At 42.1% G+C, this 26,382-nt stretch overlaps 1 protein-coding gene across 1 annotated transcript in view; it reads left to right on the top strand.

The window, feature by feature from the left end:
• The window catches only part of LOC144935835 (stromal membrane-associated protein 1-like), a 144,443-nt gene extending 118,478 nt beyond the window's left edge, over window positions 1–25,965 (top strand). The window contains exons 8-10 of the mRNA XM_078862628.1: window positions 17,452–17,581; window positions 18,600–18,787; window positions 22,369–25,965. Coding sequence (XP_078718754.1) covers window positions 17,452–17,581; window positions 18,600–18,787; window positions 22,369–22,518 — 468 coding nt within the window. The 3' untranslated portion in view covers window positions 22,519–25,965. The remainder of the gene's footprint in view (window positions 1–17,451; window positions 17,582–18,599; window positions 18,788–22,368) is intronic.
• The last annotated feature ends 417 nt before the right edge of the window (window positions 25,966–26,382 follow it).

Genomic DNA, 26,382 nt, shown 5'->3' with positions numbered 1-26,382 from the left:
TGCAGGAGGTCGTGGGTTCAGTCCCGGCCCTGCGACAGTGCCTGTATATTTGGGGTTTGCATGTCTCTCTCTCAGTGGTGGTGTGGATTTTCCTCCGGGTCCCCCCGGTTTTTCCCTCCACATGTAGAATCAACATGCGTTTCGAGTATCAAGTTGCTGTACATTGCCGCATGATAAGCCACCTCGTTGAGCTGTCATTTGTGGCCAGGTCGCTTCTGAAAAAGAGCTGCATAGTTCAGTGGGCCTTACTTGCTAAAATACTGGTAGGAACCACCTGGTTCCACCAGCCCACAGGGGCTATTGTGTCCGTCCGTCCATCGTGCAGGGAGGGGCTGGGTGGGGAGGGAGGGAGGGGCTGGGTTGGGAGGGTGGGGAGGGGCTGGGTTGGGAGGGTGGGGAGGGGCTGGGTGGGGAGGGTGGGGCTGGGTGGGGGGTGGGAGGGGTGGGGCTGGGTGGGGAGGGGCTGATCACCCCGTGGTGCCCTGATAAAACTCAACGTTTAACCTACTCACGCCGGCTTGTGCCCGCCCTCACAGTCGGCCATATTTGCGGAATACACCACGCCGCCGTTGACCCTGGCCATTGACCGAGCAACCCAACGTTCCTACTAGCTCCCTCCGCAGGAATGTGTTAAATAGTTTAGTTTCAATTTAAAAAAATGCTTAAACGAGACGCACAATGTAACAAGTCGCACATGTGCTCAAAGGGCTCGCCATGCCCCCCTGTTGCCGTGTATTTCTTTACGCAGCAGATTGTTACTTAGCACAGCTGCTTTGAAATTGCTTGGGTCATACAAATTGGCTTAGATGCATGTTCGTGCCAGCGCTGTTTGGGGAGCCAAAATTGCTTACCTTGTGTTGTTCGGTCGTTTAAACAAAAGGGGCACAGCAGGTATGATTGCATTTTATGCACTCTTAACAGTGTGTTGCATTTTATTTCTTTAGTAACGCGGTTTAATTCTTTTTGGATGGAAATATGTATTAATGCATATGCGGTGTGATATGTGTGCGCATGATGTAGTTTTGTTTTGTGTTAAGTGGCCAGATGGACTGTTTTTAGTACGCTTGCCACGAAGCCTGTTTGTATGTGTAGCGGGTTCCACAGAGGCGCACACTCGAACTTGGAGGCAACACGTTTATTCTTAATACAACGGGGTAAACCATATAACCACTGAACGGGATAACGATATAGAGTGGTAATAACCACGCATAACTACATCACAACTCGACGGGATAATGACTTAGGGTGGTGACCACCACGGTTAGCTACGTCACCACTGAACGGGATAACTATATACTCGGACCAGGTTGGCTAACTCCCTGCCTGGTCCACGATGCCGTGCGTGAATCCCGAAGACCGAAGACGTAGCCGGCGGATTCCATTCCCAGAGACGAACAGCCAAAATCGCTCTCGGGACTCGGCCTTTATGGGCTGCGGCGTGGCTAGGCACCGCCCTTGGCCACGCCCCCTTCCAGATCCTTCTCGGAGACTGGGCCCACATCACGTGTCTCTCTCACCTCCTCTTTGGCCCTCGTTACTACCTCATCCGGTCACGTGCTATCTCGGGTTCACCCAGACTACCATGTCCTCACCCGACCTCTCTCTCGCTGTCACCCGAACCATGCCCCCTAGGGGCCCTTCCGTTCCGTACTCATCCCAGTGCTAGAGACTCCACATCTACGATACTGGCGCTACACCACAGACACTATTCACGCCACTCCATATGGAATCCGTGATTTCTAATTCCATATCCACAAATTAATTTCCTTTTGGAATTAGTGAGCATGCTGATGACTATTGAAACAATGAAGAACCTGTGGAAGCATTCACAAGAGCAGGGCCTTGGTTTTTTCTGATCTAATTTCCCAAATTATAAATATTTAATCACCCAAAACCACAGTCATGAATTACAAATGTCACTTTATCCGCATGATTACTCTTTTCTTTCTTGCAAAAAAATCGATTAAAACCCCCTAACCTGGCTAAACGCTGCTGTAGTGCAATGGTGAGCAAACTGAACCTGTAATCCAGATATTCCTTGTTTGATCTTCCGACTTTACATTTCAAACAATGGAGAAAGTTTCTTAAACTCACCCCCCCACACCCTCCTCCTCTGTCCACCTGTCAGTATTCATGGATTGACCACATTCGATCAGCTCGTCGCATGTGGTGGTTGTAAAGTGTGGATACTCCCATCATCTTCCAAGACGTCTGGCCAGGGTGGAAAATTAGACCAAAATACTCTCGATGGACTCTTGGGCTTTCCAAGTGGACACTCTTCTACCAGCAGTGGTGTGAGGAAGCAATTGCAGGACCGGACCCTTGCCCATTATGTGGTTAAGTAATAGACATCTGATGAAACAAATGGCTCTTTTCATTGGTACATAATGGACATACATGTTATGCCACTGTTTGTACAAATACGTTATTTACAACATTGGTGTTGATGGTTATCCTCTGAGACATTGTCTTTATCCCAGTGAGTTTCTGCAGGTAAGCGTCTCCACAAATAAACAAGTACAAAGGTAGCAGGCCTGCTCCCAATCTTTCTACCCCTGCTTTTCATAACCGGTTTAGCTTATATTGATGGTTCATGCACACGTCGAAACTTGCTGTAACGGACTCACGTGTTGCCTTAATAATAAAAACAGATAGATAAGTACGAAGATGCACTTTAAACTTATGCAGACCTCTGTTGGTGAGACCTGCACTTGAAAGGACACTTAACAGTTTGTGCTCGACTTTGTGTTTTAGGTGACCCAAGACTTTTTTTCTGTACGTTTTTTTACTCAAAATTTGCCAATCTTGAACATGAACTGGGGCATGAAATCTGCCATTGGATAAATGGGAGGCTGCAGGCAGGTGTTTTTTTCCCTTTCCCTTGTTAAGGGTGCGTTCTAAATCTCATCTCGAGAACCGTCGGATGTTGCCACTCATCACATCGGGTGGCCCGTGAAAAATAGCCATGGTTGAGTCAGTAGCACAGGGCAAGGGCAAGCCATCCCTCAATGTCACGCCTTCGCTGGATATAGGTAGGGCAGCAACTCAGCACAGTTCTTCTTTGGCTATGGTGATAATTAATTAAAATGTATCCTATCTATATACTGGCCCCTGTCATAGGAGTGTGCAATTTTCACCATTGGACGAGGTCTACCAATGAATACCAACACCATCCAGTACTCGTGTGGAGATAATATACACTTTTGGCCTTTTTCACAGAACATTTGTTTTACTGACAAAATCATGTAAATTAATATGTTTACTTGCAACAGAGAGCTCATTGAGATGCAGCATTCGCCATTTCAAGGGAGGTCAGGTAATTGTCATAGTCGAGGAATTGTATATAATAATGGTTGCACGGTGGTGAGATGTTAACTACCTCGCCGGTTTCGATCCCAATCCTGACGCCTGCATTTTTGGAGTTTACATGTCTCTCTCCCTGTGATCGCGTGGATTTTTCTCTGGGTCCTCCGGGTTTTCCCTCTACATTTGGAAACATACTTTTAGAGTATTTGGTTGCTATACATTTCCACATGATAACCCACTTCGTTGAGCTATCATTTTGTGGCCAGGTCGCTTCAGAAAAAGAGCTATATAGCTCAACGGGCCTTACCTGGTAATATACAATTGTAAAAAAGTTACAGTAAAAATATTAATACACAATTCATTTGATAAGCAATTACAGTATGAATAAAGTCTGAACACAAAGGAATAACATCACATGAGGAAAGTAAAGAATACAAACACTGCATTTTAATAAACATTGCCTAAAAATAAAAGAAATCACGATGCAAGGCACCCGTTGGATTGCACGCATGCCTTTGGATTGCACCACTCTTCGATTTTACATTAACATGCTAATCTCTCACATTAACATAACCACTTCTGTGCCCTCGTCTAGGAGGCCGCTTTGGATTGCACCACTCTTCGATTTCACATTAACATGCTAATCTCTCACATTAACATAGCCACTTCCGTGCCCTCGTCGAGGAGGGCACTCTCCTATCTTACAGTTACATGCTAATTTCTCACATTAACATCACTAGCCCTGGCCACTTCTTTAAAAGGTTTGAAATGGGCTACACCCATTTCAAACCTTTTAAAACAGTCTGCCTCAGCAGCAGACCATGCTTTCCCACCTGATGACGAATGCTTGTGTTGCGCCCGAAACGTCGTGATTTATTTTATTTTTATATCTTCGTGACTTTACCGAAAGAACCAAAGAGTATGGATTCCTGCAGTCACGAAAGCTTCAAATCAAGATTGCCTACAAAAAAAGCAATTAAACCATTTTGAGAATTTTCTTTGAAAAGAAAATCACAAAATATTTTTAAAAAATATTCTTGCATGAATTATTGAGGTAAAATTCGATGATCGAGGTATTTTATTTCTGTGTAAACATTTTCTTAAATAGTTATCTCACCGTTGATGATGTTCACGCTTGTACCATGTGGTCCAGGAGCTTCCATATTTTATTTCCGCCATTCACAGATGGCGATAAAACTGACCTGAAGGATTGCAGACCAATTATTTCCTTATCGCACGTATGTACGCTGTTCACAAAGATCACTGGGAACAGAATAATGGGAAAACGTAGATGCCATACAACCACCTAAGCTTACTATCGACCACATGCATACCATGAAGCTGATTCTGGAAAAGAAGAATGAATATCAAATACCATTATGCCTGTCCTTTGTAGACTGCAAAGAAGCATTTAACTCAGTGTGAATTAATGCAGTTATACGATCTCTCACAAACCAAAGCCTAAATAAAATATCTTTAGAAATTATTAAAAAGAGCAGTAAACAACGGGTTTCATTCATAAAGTAACAAAGTACATATTAGCATTGGAGTCAGAAAAGCAGACATTCCTAAACCAATTTTATTCACGGCGACAGAAGATTTTTTTGCGAAATGTGAAGTACAGAAATACAGGCGTAAACATGCATGAAGTAAAATCTTAACCATTTAAGATTTGCTGATGACATAGACGGTATAACAACCAACTGGAAATAACCATATGGAATGGTTAATGTCTCGGCCTCGCTGTGCGCTGTGTTGCACCACTATCCAAGTAGTTAACCTCGCATTCAATGAACCTTCAGAGCCAGGGTATTTAATGAATAGAATGAGGTAAAACTGTGGGAAAACACAGCACAAAATACAGCATCTGGTAATACTTGCAACATCAATACAATTAATGAACACTGCAGCATCATAACATTGTCTTAGATAACATGAATCTCAATAATAGGTCCTGGATGGACCAGGCACATACATTAGCACTGAATAGCTATACAACAAGAGAATAAGCTACTGTGTTAAATAAGGTCACTTTGTGTAATCAACATACTGCAGCCCAAATGTACAGTGCTGCATATAACACTGAACTGTGGATGAGATACTTCTTCATCCTTGCTCTCAAGATTGCATTAAAGTTACATGGGCACAAGTCTGGCTTGACTTATCCAACTACAAATAACATTCAAAGTCATGCAAGTGGCAGGCTTCGTTGTTAACTCGGCCTCATATTTATCATACCAATTTAACAGCATTATAAAGGCATTTACAGCATTATAACGGGAATCCTAACATAACAGCATTCCCAGTAGTATAAGAACATAAACGAAATAGAATAATAGGGTTGTTTCCCTTTCTTTCTGGCAACAAAACTGAAACCTTTTTACAAGGATTCATGTCTGCATTAACCACAATACTTGCAGTCAAAATGCAAAAAAACCACTGACAATATATGCATTGTCTTTGAAACTGACTTTAAACTGAAACTGAACTTACAGACAATGCTTCTTAAAGTCACAATGAACAGATGCACCTGTCTTTACTGAGACGCTAATTATGCCTAAATTTTGTACTCTGTGTAATGGCTGATACCCCTTCCTCGTGGCTTAGAGAACCTTAAATCATAACTTCCTGGTCACGTGACCAACTCAACACCATATGAGGAAGTCCCTGTGTAAGCGCACCCCCATAGCTGCCGTGGGGCAGAACAGTTAAATAACCTAAAAATTAAGGCTGCAAAGTTGGTTCAAGATAATTGTGAGCGATCCCTCCCACTCAAAACCATCCAATTTAAATGTATGCACAGAACATGCCTCACCAACCAGAGGAGGGCAAAATTCTCCACCACCATTTCCCCAGACTGCCCCAGGTGCTCTAAAGATACCACCCAGACATACCTCCACGCCATTTGGTCATGCCCGGAGATCATTTAATTTTACTTACACACCACGAGGCATTTCAACAGAATATGTTCCACAAATATCTCACCCTCAATCTATTTCTCCCTCTGGGGCTTAAAACCCCCCCAGCATATCGAAGCCGCAGCATACCCTACTCCAGGCCATCAATATATTATTTAAACTGGAGGAATCCAATGAGCTATGAAACTCGTTTTCACAGATGTCCAGTACGTTCAGCGGGTCAGCAAGTAATATCACGGCAAGGGAATATCTACTAAGTAATTGGAAAGACCACGAACCCCCATCTCTGACACATTGATACTACTCGCTGTAAATACTATCAGCGATGGGAACACCTCAGCAATAAATTAAAAGGAAATGAGACAGAATTCGAGGCAATATGGGATCCTTTCCTCAACAGCCCCATCCACCTAGTCCCCCTCCCTGGAAGCCTCCCTAAGAGGATAGAACGAGACTGGAAATAGGAGAGGAAAAGTGAACTGCTCCTGAAAAGACAGACTAGCATCGAAGGGAGAGAACAGGTGTAAAGAGATTGAGAATAATGACCCCCCCCACCATCCCCGCACTTAGTTCTGGATTTTCTATTTTTTTTTCTCAACTCCTCCACCACCAATACCAGAAAATGCCCCCCTCTCACGTGACTACATATTCTACAGGGAGAATCACAATCCCAGAGGACACAATGCGCAGATCCACCCCGAGGTGTTTTCCAGCCTGTAATCTGGCGGACATGCAATGGGTTCAATAATAATTACATAAATTAATGTCACTGAAATATTGAAGATATTTGTTTGAGGATATGACAGGAAAACACATCGCACTATTTATCCCTTTTTGCAAATATTTAATGCAGGTGGTTCATGAGAGCAGGTTGGAGTGCTTTAGAAACACTGAAGTTGATCATGCAAATCAACAAACCAATCTGCCAACAAAGGATGTTATAATTATGGCTTAACATGTAGGCTTTCGCGACAGATATTATTCATAATAAAGGTTTTTTTTGTTACATCGCGATGTAACCCAAAAACCTTTATTTTGAATAATTATGGCTAATTACCTGATATGACATCACAAACAAGGACATTGACAAAGAAAATATGAAATCTCAAAAGGGCTCAAAAAGGCATGGGGAATTAAATGCTTTAAATTGCACTGAGATACAGCAAGAGGAACACGTGGTACGGAGAACATACGCATGCTGGAGACATCGTACTGACTGTTAATATATTTAAACTTTTTTCGCACCGTACATAACTAACTGTGCTATTCGGAGGTGCGAGGGAAGGACGACAAAAGTAAAGCGTGTTCTTGGGCAGAGCACATTGCGAGTCGGGGTGATGGCCAGTGGTCGACACTAAGAAAGGAGTGGCAGCCCCAGAGAGGCACATGTCCGTTGATACATCCACTGTGGAGAGCCACCGTCGACACCGAGTGATGAAATCAGCACCTGTGGTGTAGGAGCTAGATTGTTGCATTGGGGCAGGACTTCCTTCAGGCATGAATTGATACTGGTAGGAATCCACTGGTTCCACTAGCCCACAGGGGATTATTGTGTCCGTCCGTTCTGAAGGGAGGGGCTGGATGGGGAGGGAGGGGCTGGGTGGGGAGGGGAGGGGATGGAGGGGCTGGTCGGGGAGGGTGGGGAGGAGCTTGGTGGGGAGGGTGGGGCTGGGCTGGGTGGAGAGGGTGGGGCTGGGTGGGGGGTCGGAGGGGTGTGGTGGGGCTGTGTGGGGAGGGGCTGGTCACCCCGTGGTGCCCTTATAAAACTCAACGTTTAACCTACTCACGCCGGCTTGTGCCCGCCCTCACAGTCGGGCAATATTTGTGGAATACACAACGCCGCCGTTGACCCTAGCCATTGACCGAGCAACCCAACGTTCCTACCAGCTCCCTCCGCAGGAATGTGTTTATTACGGTTGATGACTCAACTAAGTAATATAATGTATTGGGAGGTTGTGTAATAAACACGTTTGAGTATTCGTGTTAAGCCACTTTTGAAAATGTGATGAGAGTCGTCAGGGATATAAAGACATTGAAGTGGCAAAGAGGGTAATTCCATCATTGTATTGAGTTCATAAGTTATATGTTGATAAGGAGCAGTAGCTATCACCTATACTTCTCACTGTCTTCTGTGCACTGATTGCAGCAATTGTGTTAAGCTGCCCTAGATGTTTTACATGCAGACATGTACCGTTAAACATTGATAATGTTCACCCATAGTGTATCCATCTCAGATGTTAGGGAGCTGGTCTCTTTGTCATGTAACTTAACTTCGACCTCCATCAGACACCAAGTTCAAGCTAAGCCTCAGGGCACATGACCCAAAATAAAATAAGAACATGAACTTTGTCTTTTTATTACAAACCGTTAAGCGAAGTGACCATTATGGTGTCTGTGGGATTTGCCTTGACAATTACATTTGGATTATGTTTTCACATCTGATTATGTTCTCTCCATGTATAAGCTATCAAAACAGTTACGCAACACGTATGAAATGAGGATTTCTACAGAGAGTGTGCTGTGCATATGGTTGCTGGGGGTGGGGGGTGCCATGTATAAGGGCTGTGAAAGTCGTGCCACCTTCCTGTGCGTTTAACACGTACAGTGAGGGAAAAAAGTATTTGATCCCCTGCTGATTTTGCACGTTTGCCCACTGACAAAGAAATGATCAGTCTATAATTTTAATGGTAGGTTTATTTGAAAAGTGAGAGACAGAATAACAACAACACAAAATCCAGAAAAACGCATGTCAAAAATGTTATAAATAGATTTGAATTTTAATGAGGGAAATAAATATTTGAGCCCTCTGCAAAACATGACTTAGTACTTGGTGGCAAAACCCTAGTTGGCAATCACAGAGGTCAGACATTTCTTGTAGTTGGCCACCAGGTTTGCACACATCTCAGGAGGGATTTTGTCCCACTCCTTTTTGCAGATCTTCTCCAAGTCATTAAGGTTTCGAGGCTGACGTTTGGCAACTCGAACCTTCAGCTCCCTCCACAGATTTTCTAGGGGATTAAGGTCTGGAGACTGGCTAGGCCACTTCAGGACCTTAATGTGCTTCTTCTTGAGCCACTCCTTTGTTGCCTTGGCCGTGTGTTTTGGGTCATTGTCATACCCATCCACGACCAATTTTCAATGCCCTGGCTGAGGGAAGGATGTTCTCACCCAAGATTTGACGGTACATGGCCCCGTCCATCGTCTCTTTTATGCGGTGAAGTTGTCCTGTCCCCTTAGCAGAAAAACACCCCCAAAGCATAATGTTTCCACCTCCATGTTTGACGGTGGGGATGGTGTTCTTGGGGTCATAGGCAGCATTCCTCCTCCTCCAAAAACAGCGAGTTTAGTTGATGCCAAAGAGCTCTATTTTGGTCTCATCTGGCCACAACACTTTCACTCAGTTGTCCTCTGAATCATTCAGATGTTCATTGGCAAACTTCAGACGGGCATGTATATCTGCTTTCTTGAGCAGGTGGACCTTGCGGGCGCTGCAGGATTTCAGTCCTTCACGGCGTAGTGTGTTACCAACTGTTTTCTTGGTGACTATGGTCCCAGCTGCCTTGATATCATTGACAAGATCCTCCCGTGTAGTTCTGGGCTGATTCCTCACCGTTCTCATGATCATTGCAACTCCACGAGGTGAGATCTTGTATGGAGCCCCAGGCCGAGGGAGATTGACAGTTCTTTTGTGTTTCTTCCATTTGCGAATAATCGCACCAACTGTTGTCACCTTCTCACCAAGCTGCTTGGCGATGGTCTTGTAGCCCATTCCAGCCTTGTGTAGTTCTACAATCTTGTCCCTGACATCCTTGGAGAGCTCTTTGGTCTTGGCCATGGTGGAGAGTTTGGAATCTGATTGATTGATTGCTTCTGTGAACAGGAGTCTTTTATACAGGTAACAAGCTGAGATTAGGAGCACTCCCTTTAAGAGTGTGCTCCTAATCTCAGCTCGTTACCTGTATAAAAGACACATGGGAGCCAGAAATCTTTCTGATTGAGAGAGGGTCAAATACTTATTTCCCTCATTAAAATGCAAATCAATTTATAACATTTTTGACATGCGTTTTTCTGGATTTTGTTGTTATTTTGTCTCTCACTGTTCAAATAAACCTACCATTAAAATTATAGATTGATCATTTCTTTGTCAGTGGGCAAAAGTACAAAATCAGCAGGGGATCAAATACTTTTTCCCTCACTGTATGACTTACCTGGCCTCATCACACCTTCCTGTGTGATGAGGCTCGGTAATGCCGTTGCATTGACACATGCTGCTCTGCACCTGTGACTCACAGTGTCGCCAAATGATGAGTAATGAGGATAAATAAACGTGACCATGAATAACTGTCAAATATTTACAACTTTCTGAGGGTCTCAACTCAGAAACACACTCGTTGCATATTCAAAAAAATCTTACATCACAATATGAGCCTTGCTTCCGGTGGTTACTACAATCTAAAATACTCAATTAGGAATTGACAAAGCATCTCAAACAGGGCCATCTTTAAAAAAAAACCAATGTTGAGCCTCATTGAGACTTGTATTATTATATATCCCATATAGATCCTCAATCCTATCCCTGACCACCAATCCTATCCCTGACCACCAATCTCTTAAATGTAAGGTACATGTGTATATGTGTTTCTGTTTTTATTGCAACACAACGCGAGCCCGGTAGAATCCGCCCATCGCAAACTGAGGGGAACAAAAACTCCACGAACAGAAAATCCTGACCTTACCCGCACCCCCTCCGTAGGACGAGGGACCACCTGGTCCCAAACTCCCGTTCCCGCCCCCCATGTGTGTACGTGTGTTTAATTAAGTCCGTCATCTGGTTGACAGACTCAAGAAAGCTGGGTGGAATTTGAGGCTCTTGGGATTCAAAGTTGAGGAACTGCAGGTGGAAGATTGAGTGCTCTGGCAATTGACTTGACATTTCTCAGAATCACAACCCTGGAGTTGATGCCTCCTTTATTTTTTTATGATGGTAAATTAACAGTTATCACTCCAGGTGGCGCTATAAGTGGGGAAATAAAAACAATTCCCACCTTGAAATATGGCATGACGGAAATTGAAAATCTTTCCTTTTTTATAATATCGTGGGGATTTCGTTCATTAGCATGGCTAACTTGCAGACATGTGGTATCAATTGTGATTTTTTTTTTATCCTTAAAACATTTATGCTTACGAGTAGGTTTTTAACGACTTTTGTTTTTGAGACGTAAAATGGTGATTGAGATAAAAATAACTACACATTTGGGGTGTATACATTTTTATTCAAAGTGCTCATTGAAACATATATTATTGTGCATCATGTTCTGCCATTAACTTCAAACGTTATCATTCTATGGATGATATGTATTTAGCAAATGTTATATTCAAGTCTTAAGTTTAATTTGTTTAACTGGTGAGGACTCGAGAGACCTAAACAGTCAAATTTTTTAAATCACAAAAAAACAAAGCAAACTAAAAACAAAACACCATCACATGAGCAATCAAAAATATTGCAAACATGAATTAATGTAAAATCAAAAGCTGAATGTTAAATTCTCTGCATTGCAATTGACTTGGGCAGATTACCTCCAGGCTGATGATAGCACAAATTCTAAAACGTAGCTGCATAAACATTAAGCACATGTTGGTTGATCATATGACTAATATGTAAGCAAACCAGGAAATATGTAAAACGAAATTGCAAGTGAAATTAGAACGAATTGACAGTTGATCATCAAGTTGTGATTTCGGTGGTAGAGTAACCAAGAGCATTTTTGAAGCAAAAGAATACCTGCTGTTTGGGGCATGAAAAGCGAATGATTGAGACCGACGTGAGTGGTTTTCTCCGTGGTAAAATGCACTTTGTGCTGTGGAATATTTAAAACGTTGAGGACTCTTACTTTACCCCCTCCGGGTGGCACCCTGGCTTTTTTGGGGCAGCGGGCCTGCTGCTCCCCATCTTACTACCACCTGCATTATAGAACCCGGTTGAGCTCACGTTGTTCGAGCACGTGACACGACGTGATGTAACGCCCCCCCCCCCCCCGCGTTGCTTTATTAAAAAAGAAAAACAGTTAAGGATTATATTCTTGGTTCTTTCGATAAAGTCACGTAGAAGGAAAATTATAAAAGAATAAAATATGAAACAATAAAAATTCTAACGACGTTTCGACTGCAAAACAAGCCATCATCATCCGGTGTGAAATCCACAGCAGGAAAAAATTGTGCATTTCACACCTGATGATGATTGCTTGTTTTGCAGTCGAAACGTCGTGAGAATTTTTATTGTTTTATATTTTTATTATTTTATTATTTCCCTTCTACGTGACTTTACCGAAAGAACCAATAATATGAATCCCTGCAGTCACGAAAGCTTTAAATCAAAAGTTAAGGATTATTTAACGATTTTTTTTCATTGAGGTAAGCACACAAGCCAGGTACAAAGCACCCAGTGGTTTCTGGGGAAGAGGGGCGGACAGAAAAACCACGAAGGAGGAGGGGAACTTTCTGGTGCTCGGTGCTCACCCTGAGGGGGGTTATTCCGAGGGGTCGTGAGGATTCTGATTCTGAACAAACTTTGGATAGTGAAGGGACTGAGTCAAACATTATATATTACCATACATTTGAACTCACCTTTATTTACTTGTTCGCACGGCATCAGGTAATATTCAAGATGCACCCTCCGTGTTTAATCCTTGCTTAATATTATGCATTCTCTTGAAATATTCTCTTGTTTTTTTTACAGTGAAAACGCTTATTTATAAAATACAGCTTTTTGTTGAATATTGTACTTTAATGTTCAGAAAAAACAAATCCCCATTATTTAAAATGTAAACGTAATTAATCGCGTGTAAAAGGTTTAAATCCATGTCAATACTCGGGTTCGATGTTTCCACGATCCAGTGTTCTCCACTGCATGATGAGTCTTTCCATTTCAAAATCCCCTGCTGAGCTCCTGACCCTATCCCACGTGGGCTCCGCACACTTTTCTCCGTCATTGTAAAAGATATTGGCCATCTGTCTTTGACACAGATCTCGGTGCTTTGAGCAAGAAAGATGGATGTCTGCTTGCATCCAAATTGCTTTGATGATATTGCTCGTCTGCCCGGGCAATTCTGGCATTTGAATTCATCTTTGGTACCTGTTATGCCAAATCCCGCAGGGCTGAGTTGCTAATGAAAGCTCAAAACTTTCGATGGAGTTATACTTCCTAGCCTGAACTGAAGGCAATGCAGTCCATATCCAGGATAATGCACTTGCATATTTTTTTTATTGCCGTACCTATTCCAAAAGCACTCTCATGTCTGTCTGTGTATTTAATTTATGAATGATGAATTTTCACTTACTGAATGGGGTTTTATTGTTTAACCCGGGTGTGCCAGGAATTCAGCTGCATAAGGTGTACTATGGCTGGGGAATTCCTGAAGGAATCATATCCAATTCCGAGGATTCCACTAGGTTTTTTCACAATACAATCCTCGTCCTCCACGGCATGATATTAATTTTCACAATATGACGATGATCACGTAATCAGTTTCTCATAACAATAATTTTATTTCACAATTTTATGTTCTAATTTTTGCGCTCTGTTGTACTTCCAGTACAAATAAAGATTATTGAAAGGTTTTTCTACTTTAGTTCGCTCAAAGAAAGCTTACCCTGAGTATTTAAATTACTGCAACTTTACAAACTATAGAGCGTTCAACACACAAGCTGTGAGTTATGCTGGAATTAATCAAATAATTACCTGCACTGTGGATATGATGAGGTCATTTAACCACCATTTCCATCAATTACTCTGGAAAACATTTTGCAAAGCACTAACTTTGTTGTGCTTTCGTGAGTTAAAAAATAATTAATGAATTAACCAATTACTGGGGAAAAATATATGAGCTTCCATAATGAATTCATCATGATATTTTTCAAAATATGTGATTATCATACACCGTATACGATGCATTGAATTATTGCCATACGACAGTAACCTTATAAAATGACTGGAGACATTGTGATTCTTCTTCGGGTGGTTCCCACCTTGAAATCTACATGAATTTGAATATGATTCTAGCAGGGATTCTGCCATGAAAAGTGTGTAAATTGATTTAATTCTTTATCACTTACATTTGCAAATCTAGCTCGGCTAAGCTTCGGCTATGTACAGCTTAGCTTGGCTCAGCTTCGCCACGTCCAGCCAGCCATAATGGAAATTCAGGCTGAATCGTGCAGCTATATTCGCAGTAGAAATGCATTGCGTATTCATAGCGTGTGGACTTGGCCCGATTCCACCCCAATTCCAGCAAGGCATTCAGGCAAGAAGGGGTTGGCCCATGGGGCCTCGACTGTCTATTGTAGGCTGGCCCGGGCACAGTCCTTACCAATACCCATTCTCGGCCAGGGATCCATGGAACAGCTAGAGCGAAGGCTTGATATACTTGTAGCTGTTCCATCCATATACTCGGTTAGATAGTTGGTTGTTCGCTTTTTAGCCTAGGTCATCCTGATTGAATATCACTGCATTATTGGCCGAATCGGGCCAATTCTGCATGCTTGTCATTGGCAGGTGGGCCGAGTGGTCGTAGCAGTGGTCTCAGTTGTAAGTCCGAGTAGTTCCACTGGTAGTCTTGATGACCCCAGTGGTAGTCTCCTGATCCCAGTGTTCTTAGTGGTCGTCAGGATGGTGCCGGTTGACTGGGTGGTCATCCTGAGATGACTGTGTAATACGCTTCAATGTCGGTTCTGGTCAGTACTGGGTTGCTACAATGCTGGGCAATACCAGCCCAGCCGTATCAAACAGATACGCCATTGAATCCAATAGCCGATGCTTTATATTTACATTGCAAATTCCACTTTGGATGGCCAGACCCCACAGTCATTGACCTCTTGCCTGACCCCACAGTCCCTGCCCTCTTGCCTAGGCTCCATGCAGAATGCCATGCCAGGCCCAAACCGTAATTCTACAATTATGTCAATCACATAGTCCTGCTCAGAAATGTATTAGATTCTAAAAATAGAGTTGTAATTTCAGGCTATAAATTGTGAAAATCTCCCAGTTGTAATGCACGCAAGCTCACACACACTTCCATTGTGTTTGCTGTTAATTAAAAACGATCGTCAGTTCAGAACGTAATGGTGGTCGCACACATCTTATTGACATTTTCACTTAATTGTCTCTGCGAGGGGAGTGTGCACGTTTTTAGTTGCTGTGCAGCAGCAAATCCAGGAAAGTCTCCTCTACGTGACCATGACATAGATATACGGCCCTACTCACTATGCCGTGCGGTTAGCTTAACTCCCGCTGCCAGAGCAAATGCGTGCAACTTGTAAGACGAACACGCGCACGCCTGTTCATGCTGCCGTATGTATGGTGATGCAATCTATAGTGACCCTGAAACAGACGCTACATTCTCCCCAAACCGTGGCCCATCACCACCACTCGCCATGCGTCCACGAAGGAGACACTCATAAGCAACCGAGTTCAAGTGTATTCTGCCTGGTGGAGGCTTTCAGCGGTCGCCCACTGCAATCTCCGTTTGTCCTGCAATCTTGTACTAAGTTTCGGCTGCGTTGGGTAAGTAAATTGAGGTGACCAGGGGGAAGGCATCAATCAGGTTTTCCTATCAAGCTGAGTTAGATTTAGATTGTATCTATTTCAGCAGGAAGGGCCCAATGCACTGTTAGGCTCATGGGCGTCCTGCGACGACAGTACATATGTTTGGCAGTACAGATCTTAGTTGACGTTGTTAAGGTTTTCACTAGACACGAGGGTAATGTAACCCAGTGCCAACACGTATTGAATTAAATGTACGGTGCTTGTTTATTTATTTACCTCTTTACTTTGCACGTTTTCTTCGCAAACCCTGGAGGGGAGGGGGGGAGCACGCTGCATTGAAATTTTCCCAAAATTCAAAGCTGGCGTGTGCTACTTACTATGCTCCTGGCACGTGAAAGGATAAAACGCACACACACGTGTGGTTCTTCGTGCAAAGATAATCGTCACATTTTCTCCGAGCGCTTCTTTAGATTAGCTTTCCAAGAAGGCAGTGATGCATGTCACCCAAACGATTGCAAGCACACACATGCACACAAATGTATAGAGCTCATTAAATCCATATTCATGATTATATATGCATAACCCAAAATGAGCAACAGCTCATGGTTGAGGAGTTCAGGCGTTTATAATTATACGTTTGCTCGTGTGATTTTCTCCATAGCATGTTAAGTAGTTTTTTGCTGGGGTTTATTTTTAAATATTTATGTATGGTTGATGGTGATGATTGTAGATTGATGGGGGGGGGGGGACTGGTTACAGGGTAGGAGATGACAAACATAGTAGTGGTAAATGTGCTTATAGTGATGATCTTATTGTAACACAAAAATTATAATGTTAAATGAAATAATAGATCCACTTGTACAGTGCTGCACAGCCTAGTATTCATGAATGACTATCATGCTAGTGGGGAAAGTGGTGGCACAGTGGTTAGCGCACTTCCACTGTGAACCTGGTGTCAGTGGCGAATGAAATCTGAACCTATCCTGGGAGCACCCCCTACCATCCGCCCCCACCCCCTACCATCCGTCCCCACCCCCGACCATCTGCACCCCCATCACATCAACCCATACTGACCAGCCTGGTGAAGTAGGGGCACACTACCTCCACAACAAACATGGTGTGGGGGAGGGTCTCTATTGAGTGAATTGACAAAGGAAAGCAAAACCAAAAATACCAATTTTCATAACATAATTCAAAAATACAGTAATGTATTTCGTATTAGAGTTGACTGATTATTTTTCAATTAAACCAGATAAGAGCCCTTTGAGATCCATGATACCTGTTACAAAGGAGATCCTGGTGACTTCAGATATATTTTTTGTAATTGATTTAAAGATTTTATTTTCATGGTATACAATGCCTATTACTGAGATCCCCACGCAAGTGTCTCATTAATTAGCTGAAAACACCTTTATATATACAGGCCCGCAGAACTTTGGCAGTTGTTGGTGGCGGCTGATTGAATGGCTGCCTTCCTGCTCGTATGTGATTCCCTGTGTCCCTGAGTCGTTCTTTCTCTACGAGAGTGAACGAGTAATGCTCGCGTCACAGGTTGAAGTTATTACTTAACATCCACTCCACACCAGACGAGTGCAATTTTATAATTTTCCTTGAAATTTCATGCACATTACTCCATGCGAGAACTGGCTCTATGAGAAGCTCGCCGAAATACCCTTCCGTGTGCAGGCAGAAGCAGACGCTAGCCCAGCATCAAGTGCCGACGATGCAGTGAAGCGCCAGCTGAGCAAAGACTCCATCCTGTCGCTGTACGCGTCCCAGCCTCCGCCGCCCGCCACAGCTGCTGTCAACTCTCAGGGTGAATGGTTGAATGCACATGCATGACTGGGTGGTTTCTACAAGTAATTATTTTTACCACCTAAAAATCAGTCGGTTGATTATAATGGCTTTGACTCACGTTTGGGGGTCATACGTTCAAATTCCACTCGGTGGTCAACTCCGATTTTCACTTATCGAGGAATGAAAAAAAATGAGGTACGGTAATACCTGCTGTTGGTGTTGGGTGTGCAGTGGGAAGCGGCAGTGGCCTGCGGAGGTCTTGATCCAACAGTTGATTGATGTTGGCTGATAATGATGAAAATGTCTCGAAGTCAAACGAAATAAGGGCAAGGGATTCATGACGCTTCGGATAGTCCAATATACAATTATTTTTTAACCATTGACATGCTACATTTAATTCATCCTAAACTTAGATTTAAATTCTATGGAATAACTATTACCAAAACACTAAACTGCGATTTACAATTCACAGTAAAAACATTGCACATGTTCCTACAGTTTATTCTGACTCACTTACCATCATCACCTTTTCAATTGTGGAAGGCTTATAAATTAGCTACATTTGAAAGTAAATTTGATCAATCTCGCAGTGAATTCAAGCCCAATGTCACGGACTTACTGATTGCACCCATCTACCATGCACTCTGCAAGTCACAACATTGCGGCCTCTCATCTTCATGATATAATAATTCGTATTAATGAGTAAAAAGTGGATATTTAATGATTTTTTTTACGAACCTTTCCGGCATATCACAATATCAGGATTTGAGAGGATTCATTGTACCATGTTTCTGGGAAATTTCACAGTGGTTATCCTATGGAGATATTGGTTCTTGGCATAGGATCATGGATTTTCCACAACCAATTTAGGGGCTGCTAATGGAAATGAAGAACCATGCAAAACTCACTTGAACATGGGGGCACGTACGTAAAATAATTATTATTCTCACACGCCTTATTTGGACAGCATAAAAAAAACAATGGGCTGGAGCTCATGGCATTATTATCTGTGACAATTTAATTTTTATTTTTTGCAGGTGTTTTTGGTTACGGCCAGCCAGGCATGGCATTCCCGGGACCTGCTGGAGTGTACTCTGCCCAAGCAATTTCTGGTGTCGGTGTTGGGGGTGGAGGTGTGGGGATGCCACCAGGAGTGCCTCCGCCGGGCTGCACAAGCGCAGTGGGAAATCCGAACCCAAATCCCATGCAATGGGGCCTTGGTCAGGTGAGTAGAGTGACATTACTGTTCGTGACTCCATACTACCTCCCTTATCCCTTCATATTTTACTTATTTTTCTTCTTAACAACATCATATAAAACTTCCCCTGTAATTGTGTTTGTACACGGAATACATCTTATCAGTATTAGCATCACCGTGCACCCTTGGAACACTGCGTGTTATCTATTGTTTGAGACGAGATTAGAACACAAGATAGGCAGTGCTGATCTGGCCCCAAGATTGGTGCTGCAATAAAATTGTTCTTCGGAGAGTGGCCAGCCAAGCATTTGGTGTTAATTCCTCGTCAGATCCACCCACAGTTCAGTAGCCCAGTTAATGCCTCTTGCCAAATAAATCAGCGTGCAAGGGTAGGAGCTCTGGATGTGATACGTTTAAGGCATCTCATCATTTTTATAGGACGGGGCAGGCAAATGAGCCTCCCATGCACTCATCCTGCATTTCACAATTCACATTTGTAATATTTAACACATTTAAGTTGCGGAAATTTGCATGTCTTTGAGTAACTCAACGTTTTTTTTCATATTTTAATTTTGTTAAATTAAGTGATATGTTATCATGGTTAAATGCCATATGCTGGCTTTGTATAAAAATAACTACGTCGGCATTTTCGTTACAAATGAGCATTATTTTAGGTTGAATTAACAATATCCCATTGGAAGAATAAAGGGATGAATCTTGAGTGGCTACTGTTAAATGTGAATACATTTTTCTTGATTAACAGCCGGCGGTTATGTCACCTGCATCAATTGGTGGGATTATTCATTGGAATGACTCGTATGATGCAAATTGGCCACAACAAAATTGATACAAAAGGAAAATTCCATGTCAGCTTGACCAATAATCCAGAAGTGGAACACCTGAGCGATCAGAATTTCTTGAAATAAAAAGCAAGAGATCCCTACTTATTTCTTCAAACACAACCACATTGTCAGTTCTCTGTGACACTTCAAATTGTGGATTTCAAAAAATAACTCTCGACTGGTTTTTAAATATCCATTACATTTCTTTAAACTAGAGCCTTGAAATGTTCCGCTATTTTTTATCTAATCGTATTATAAATCTATTCAGAATTATGATGGCTGTTATACTGACTCAAATTTTAAATTACAAAGTTCATTTCTTTTATTTTACATGCCTATAATTTTAAATGCATGGGACCCAAGTTCAAAAAGTACATTTTATCAGCATGGGTCACTTTGCCCAAATTAATGTATTACAGATGGTTTTGAGGATAACATTTAAAAAATGTGCCTATCTTCTTGAACATGTTGTGTGTGGGACTTAATTGGTGATATAGAGAGTGAATGAAAATGACCAAATTTCACCCGAAATGTCTTTAATATGGTATTAAACTGTTACGTGTTTAAGGGTGTTACTCAACTCCGTCATAGAATATATATTTATAAATGCTCATTTTAGTTTATTGAAACGAGTTTATATATGTTCAATTTTATCAGATGAGCAACCCCGTGTGCTTTTCTAGACATTAGTGAAAGTCCTAATGGATTACTTTACTTGCATAAAGAGACACAACTTTAGATTCACCAAGATATGCTGTTGACCTTCTTATCCTGTAAGTTCTGGTGCGTTGGTGCAGGACACTATGTTCACAGGGAAACTAGCTTATATCCCTTCTTGTTGGCTATTTACATCTGTTTTTTTCTTCAGAGAATCTACATGAACAGCATGCTGTTATTCTAAACTTTAAATAATATTGCCATCTGCTATTTATCTTAAAGCTATGTACCTTCCATTTCGGTGTTTTTTGACCATCGGAGTGTAAAGAACCCTTCAATGTGAGGAAAACTTTAGAGTGCAACGAATCTGAATTAATCTGCATTTATTCTAATCTGGAATGAAACAATAATGTGAATCCTAAATTGTAAAACGTTGTGGCGCAGCCAATTATGATTCATTCAGTGGCATGGGATATTAAGGGCCAGTTATGTACATAAATTGGATAGTAAAACCCGTTAAAATCCACAAGTTCATCATTAATGAATAATAAACATCAATGTGGCATTGATAAAGTAGGCTTGGTTTCATATGGGGGTGTAATTAAAAAAATACATGATCTTCATAAAATCAAAGTGCATCATTAAAAAAAATATATTGCATAGTTGATTAACACCTTTGAAACATTTCCAGTTAGTTAATAACCTATTAAAGACACTCCAGGAGGAATGTGGTAATTTTTGTTAATTCTCTACATCACCAAGGTCAGCTCATGAAGATTGGTGCATTCATGCAATTGTCTTCAAATGACAGTTTTTTGTTACAACTATTGTCGTGAGTATGACATTTAGTAGATCATGCTTTTCAGAAACCCATTCAAAAGTGACCCATTTTCTCTACAAAAGATGCATGTTTTATCATGGGCCTCATACTTTTTCAATTACGAGCATGCAAATTATTGCAAACATAGTCATAATATTCTAGACATTTAACATTTGTATTTTTAACTGCTAGATCCTTTTATACTTTATGCATAAAGATCCGGTAAAAATTAGTCAATATACAAAATACTCAGAATTTAGTTTGATTACAAAGCACTTATATGGTGATATAAAGACACGCCTTTTAAGGACCATATTTTGGTCTAAAGATTATCGAAGAGGTCTAATTTTGCCAATGTTAATATTTCATAAGTATGTTAATGAAAATCTTAAGATTGCCAGATATGGACCTCTGCTGCCTTTGACATCCAATAGCCCATAATGAGTTTGTGCAACACCAAGTAAGTCACAATCAACTCCTGATCAACTCAATGTAAATTGGGCTATATAAAATGTATTGTTTATCTACTTAGAATGGGGTTTAAGATTCAGAATGAGGTCATCATTATTACTTGGAACGAAAAAGAGAATACGTGACATACAGTCAATTGTTACACCAAGGGAAAATTCAACAATTACATTTGCTTGCGGGCGTTCGTTGTCTTGTGGCCACTGAGTCATTGGCCCTGGACAAGCGAGGAACAGCTACTAATAGAACCAGGGTGCTTGTAAATATATTTTTCTCTTTTTTACAAGCATAATTTATTCACAACCCGGCAGTCTGCCTACAGGGTAATCGAGAGTTACATGTAGATGCATGTTTTAGATTGAAAAAGAATACAATCTAATGTTGAACTATTTTCATAGGAATTTCTCAATCGACTCTCAACACATTTCAGAAGTGTCCCGATTTGGATGTTTGCCTTGTATATTTTTGAGTGTTTTAGTATTTTTATGACATGTAAAAAACTATTCTATTGTATCACAATTTTAACAATGTGCATGAAATGGCAACTTTTACTTAAACTATTTGTCTTGTCATTTTGTATTCAAGTGCTAATTGCGGTGTGGGGTGGGTGGAGAGATAGGGTGGGTGGGGGGCGGATCCCTTCTGCCCTGTTCTCCCAGCACACACACGAGAGAGAGAGATATGCCTCTTAAACTCACAAGCTTCACATTTCAAGTTATTCTCAAAAGACAGACACGACACAAACGCTGCTCAGACATCGTAACGGAGCTCTTGCTCGCCGGAATGCCCACGTCCGCTGCTGCCCTCTCTCCCGCCCGCAGATGACGGAGCAGATGAGTGGGCTGGGCCTCGTTCCAGCCGGTGTCATGGTTGGGGACGTTCTCGCCTGGCCCCCGGGTGCCAGTGGAGGCCCAGGCTGCCCCGCGCCTCCCGCAGCTGGCCGCACGCTGAGCACCCAGCTCTGGAAGTGACGGCGCCTTCCTATTACCCTTCCCCCCCTCACTCTTAGCCGCCTTCTCTACCTGTTATCTCTCCCGCCCACCTTTGAGCGGTGCAGCACAAAATGTTCATGCAATAAGCGCCACGTCTGCGGTCCATAACACGAAATAAGCTTGAGTGCAAAAAGCAAGTGGGGGGAGGGCGCGGGGAGGGGACATCTGGAAACTAAAGTATTAAATGTGTTCAGCTGAAAGTGATACCGTTTCCCGAAGTATAGTTGCATTGTTGGTGATAGCAGCTAGTAGTTTGAGTCATTTCCCTCACTACCGAGCAAGTTTACACAAGGTTAAATGGTTGGATTCATGCAGGCCTATGATATTTTCTGTCGGGAGTTAGCTGTCAGTCAGATCGCATACGATATCATGAGCAAGAACACTTAATTTTTTACGGGTCTTGTAGGCAAGAATTACCCCATCAGATAGTGTCTAACGACCCCTTTGAAATAAAGCAAAAATGTATTTCAAAGGAATCCCACTTGCAATAAAATCTATAAATACATCCGATTTTATTAATTTGTGCAATTAAACAATGGTGATGGCAGTGATGATGAGAATAAAAATAAGCTACATTACTGCCACTGCACTGAAACGCAATGAAAAGATAAACTGAGAAAATAAGCACATCATAAGCTGCTATTCACGTCTGAGCTCACGATCAGAATTTTTCAAAGTCTTTTTCTCCCATTCTCCTAAATTCAAGCTTTTTGCGTATTGTACAATGTAAGTTCAGGTGTCAATTGGTGTTTAAAAAGCTTAATTGTTTTCGTTTGAGAACTGGTGCTCTATGGGTTGTGTGCTCAAGGTGCTATCTCCCATCTGTCATCACTGATGACGTTTAGCCATACATACCTTAACACTGAGCCACCCGCTGGGCAGACTGGAAGGTGTAGTGTTGTGTTGCTGTATGGTAAACTCTTCGCTTGCACGTCCTTCCCAAACACTACAGACCAGGTTTGTGTGTGTTTTTTTGTCCACCGGTGACGTGAATCCAAGCTGACATTAACCTCTTGCGATAACGTTTGCATAAAGCAAATCCCGTAAACTGATGGGCGACTCGTAAACTCGAAAAGCTGTTATTTGGAATTGTATTCGTGAACTATTGGATTGCTGCGATTGAACATTTTTACCCATAATTCTTCTTTGTGCCATTGCTTAAATAGAAGCAGAATGTGTGTCGTAGCAGAACAAAAAACACCGCTTAAACACAATCGGTTAAATTATTACTACGATGTATTGTACAGTGGTGTTTTTTCGGTGTCGTACAAGATCACTGTGGAATAACGCATAATGCATTTCAAGGTTCTGGTTAACACGATGTATCATACGTTGCATATCATTGAAAATAAAACCCAAGTGTGGCAATGATCAAAGGTAAAAGTATAAACAGAATTTGAGAGTGAACCACAGAAGGGGAGAGTATCACCAAAGCTTCTGGTCAGCCTTCCAGTCAGCGAACACACTCCCAGAATGAATGCATTTAACGAGGTCCATCATGTTACCATCCTCTGAATCAAAGCTAATGTATATTTTATGTTTGTTTTTTGCATCGTGTAAAGTTGAAGTGGTCTCTTAATTCTACTAATTTCGTCTTGGTTTTGGTGCATACATGGAGTATTGCAGCATACATGGAGTATTGCATATATATATAGCACCTACTGATTTTACTGCCAAATCAGAGTAGTTTGTGTAGATGTGTGTAAGCTATAACAGGGTAGAAACGCATACGGATAAAAACACTAGCAGTTAGTACAATGTCAATGCTCATTGGTTGCTTACGTCTATAGATTTGCATTCCCGTTGTTAAGGGCCAATAGAACAATAAACAGTCACTTAATTGATAGAATAAACCAGTTTGTCATTATAACGTCTGTTTTTGTTGTGTTACTATTATATGAGCTACCTATTATCTGTGTGCTGTACATATAGGCCTACATGAGCTGTCGCCTATATTTAATTATTCCAGAAATCGTCACTTTTATCTCTCAAGTTTTTGGTGCTGCCACTGCAACCTGGTTTCTACGCTGCCGACGTCTTGGGCCATAGAAGTGCTCAGCTTGTCAGCCGATGATGAATAATAATCACCCCAGCCGATTTCCACTCCCCCGCTGGAATGGGGTCAGTTGAGTTGAGGTAGGCGGCAGTGCGGTGCACCTCTTCAATTCCTGTTAATATCAAGCAATGCAGATGTAGAGTGAGGCAGAACATTCTGTCAGCGTTTCTCGCCTTTCACTTACACCTTTTGCTTGATAACATAACATTGCTTTTACATGCTAAAATGTTAAACAGATTGGTTTGTTCGCCTCTTTCCAATGTCATCCCGTCTTCCCAAGATTGTTTTTCTTCCGTCCTCTTACCTCGTATCCCTCATCTTTCTCCCCACCTTAGCCCGTTTCCATGTAGACACTGTGCGTGGCCCCAGGTTGCTCTTGGCGTATTGCACTCATGTAACTCAATTAACTTACTCGGCTTTCGAAAGCACAATTTTTTTGCAAATCTTTTATTTGCATTTGTGTTGCGAGTTTGCACTGACATTAAAGAAGGGCACTGCATTGTGTATCTATGTAATATCTGTGTTTTACGTAGTTTTTTTTTATTGGCCTTGTTAATGGTGAAGAATTCAGCCTTTGTTTCCTTGAACATCAAGATGGGAGTATTGCATGAGATTTGTCTCGGCTGTACCGAACCATAGGGGTGAGATACGTACGAGTGGCTAACGTACTGCAAAGATTCCAGTGTAACTGCGTTCAATGTTGGCCACAACGCCAACGTTTCAAGTCAAGTTTGTGCTGAAGTGAGTTCCTCAGAGGGATTCTCCCATTTGAAACCCAAACAGGTATCACGAGTAACAACAAACATGATGTCTTGTTGTGGTGCTGCCCTGCCAACGTCCTGTGTGCTAATTCAGAAACAAATGTGAAGAGTGTTCACCCCTATGGACGCGCACCATGTATAAACACTCTTGCGTTGAATATACTGTGATTTATGTTTTGTTTCATATTGACCATTCTTCCTTTAACAGCCATTCGGCTGTACACCTTGTGACATGTGCTTCAGATATATATTCCATGTGGTATTCTTGGTTTGATTCGTTATTCACTTATATAAGTAATCGTCATACTCAGGAAGGCTGATGTGCAACCATTATTAAATGTTAGAAATTGTATTATCTTCAGTTTTATCAATACAATGGTTAACGGTCCAATATTGAGACCCTCTGTTAGATTGGAAAACATAGCCATTTGCACTTAGCATCATTCAGCACATGGCAAGAATGTCCCATTCCATCAGTATAACTCAGCCCAAAGTATGCCGCATTGCAATAGTGAGTTGGTGTGTGCATATCACAGCTGCTTGTGCATTATATCAGTGAAACATTGTCCAGAAAAAAACGTGTCAAATAAAGTGTGGTGTTCTCTCGGCTCTGCGCATGCCTTTGTGCATATTTGTGTACGTGTGGAGAGCGGTGGCGCAGCGGTTAGGGTGCTGCGGTACAAGCCCAGCGACCAGAGTTCGATTTCTGCTCGCGGTCAACACCAGTGACGATTATTTGAACCGGTCCTAGGCCTCCCCCATGTGTACCTGGTGGGGTGTGTAAACATCGCCGCTGGGGAGGTGGCTAGGCGTGGTGCTGGCCACCCACCACCTCGTATACCATACCGCTATTCATAGGTGCTTGCTAACCACTTGCCCCAAAGGTCAGTTAAGGCTATACGAGGGGGTCTTTGTTGTGAGTACTTGACTGTGTGTGTGGCTAGAACTGCACTTGCCCCAAAAATCAGTTAAGACTTTTCAGGGGGTCATTGTCTTTGTTGTGAGTACATGTGTACATGGCTAACA

Source organism: Lampetra fluviatilis, chromosome 14, assembly GCF_964198595.1.
Source record: "Lampetra fluviatilis chromosome 14, kcLamFluv1.1, whole genome shotgun sequence".
NCBI classification, from domain to species: domain Eukaryota; kingdom Metazoa; phylum Chordata; class Hyperoartia; order Petromyzontiformes; family Petromyzontidae; genus Lampetra; species Lampetra fluviatilis.
Note: the sequence above shows the minus strand (reverse complement) of the source record. Positions and strands in the feature narration are given on the sequence as shown.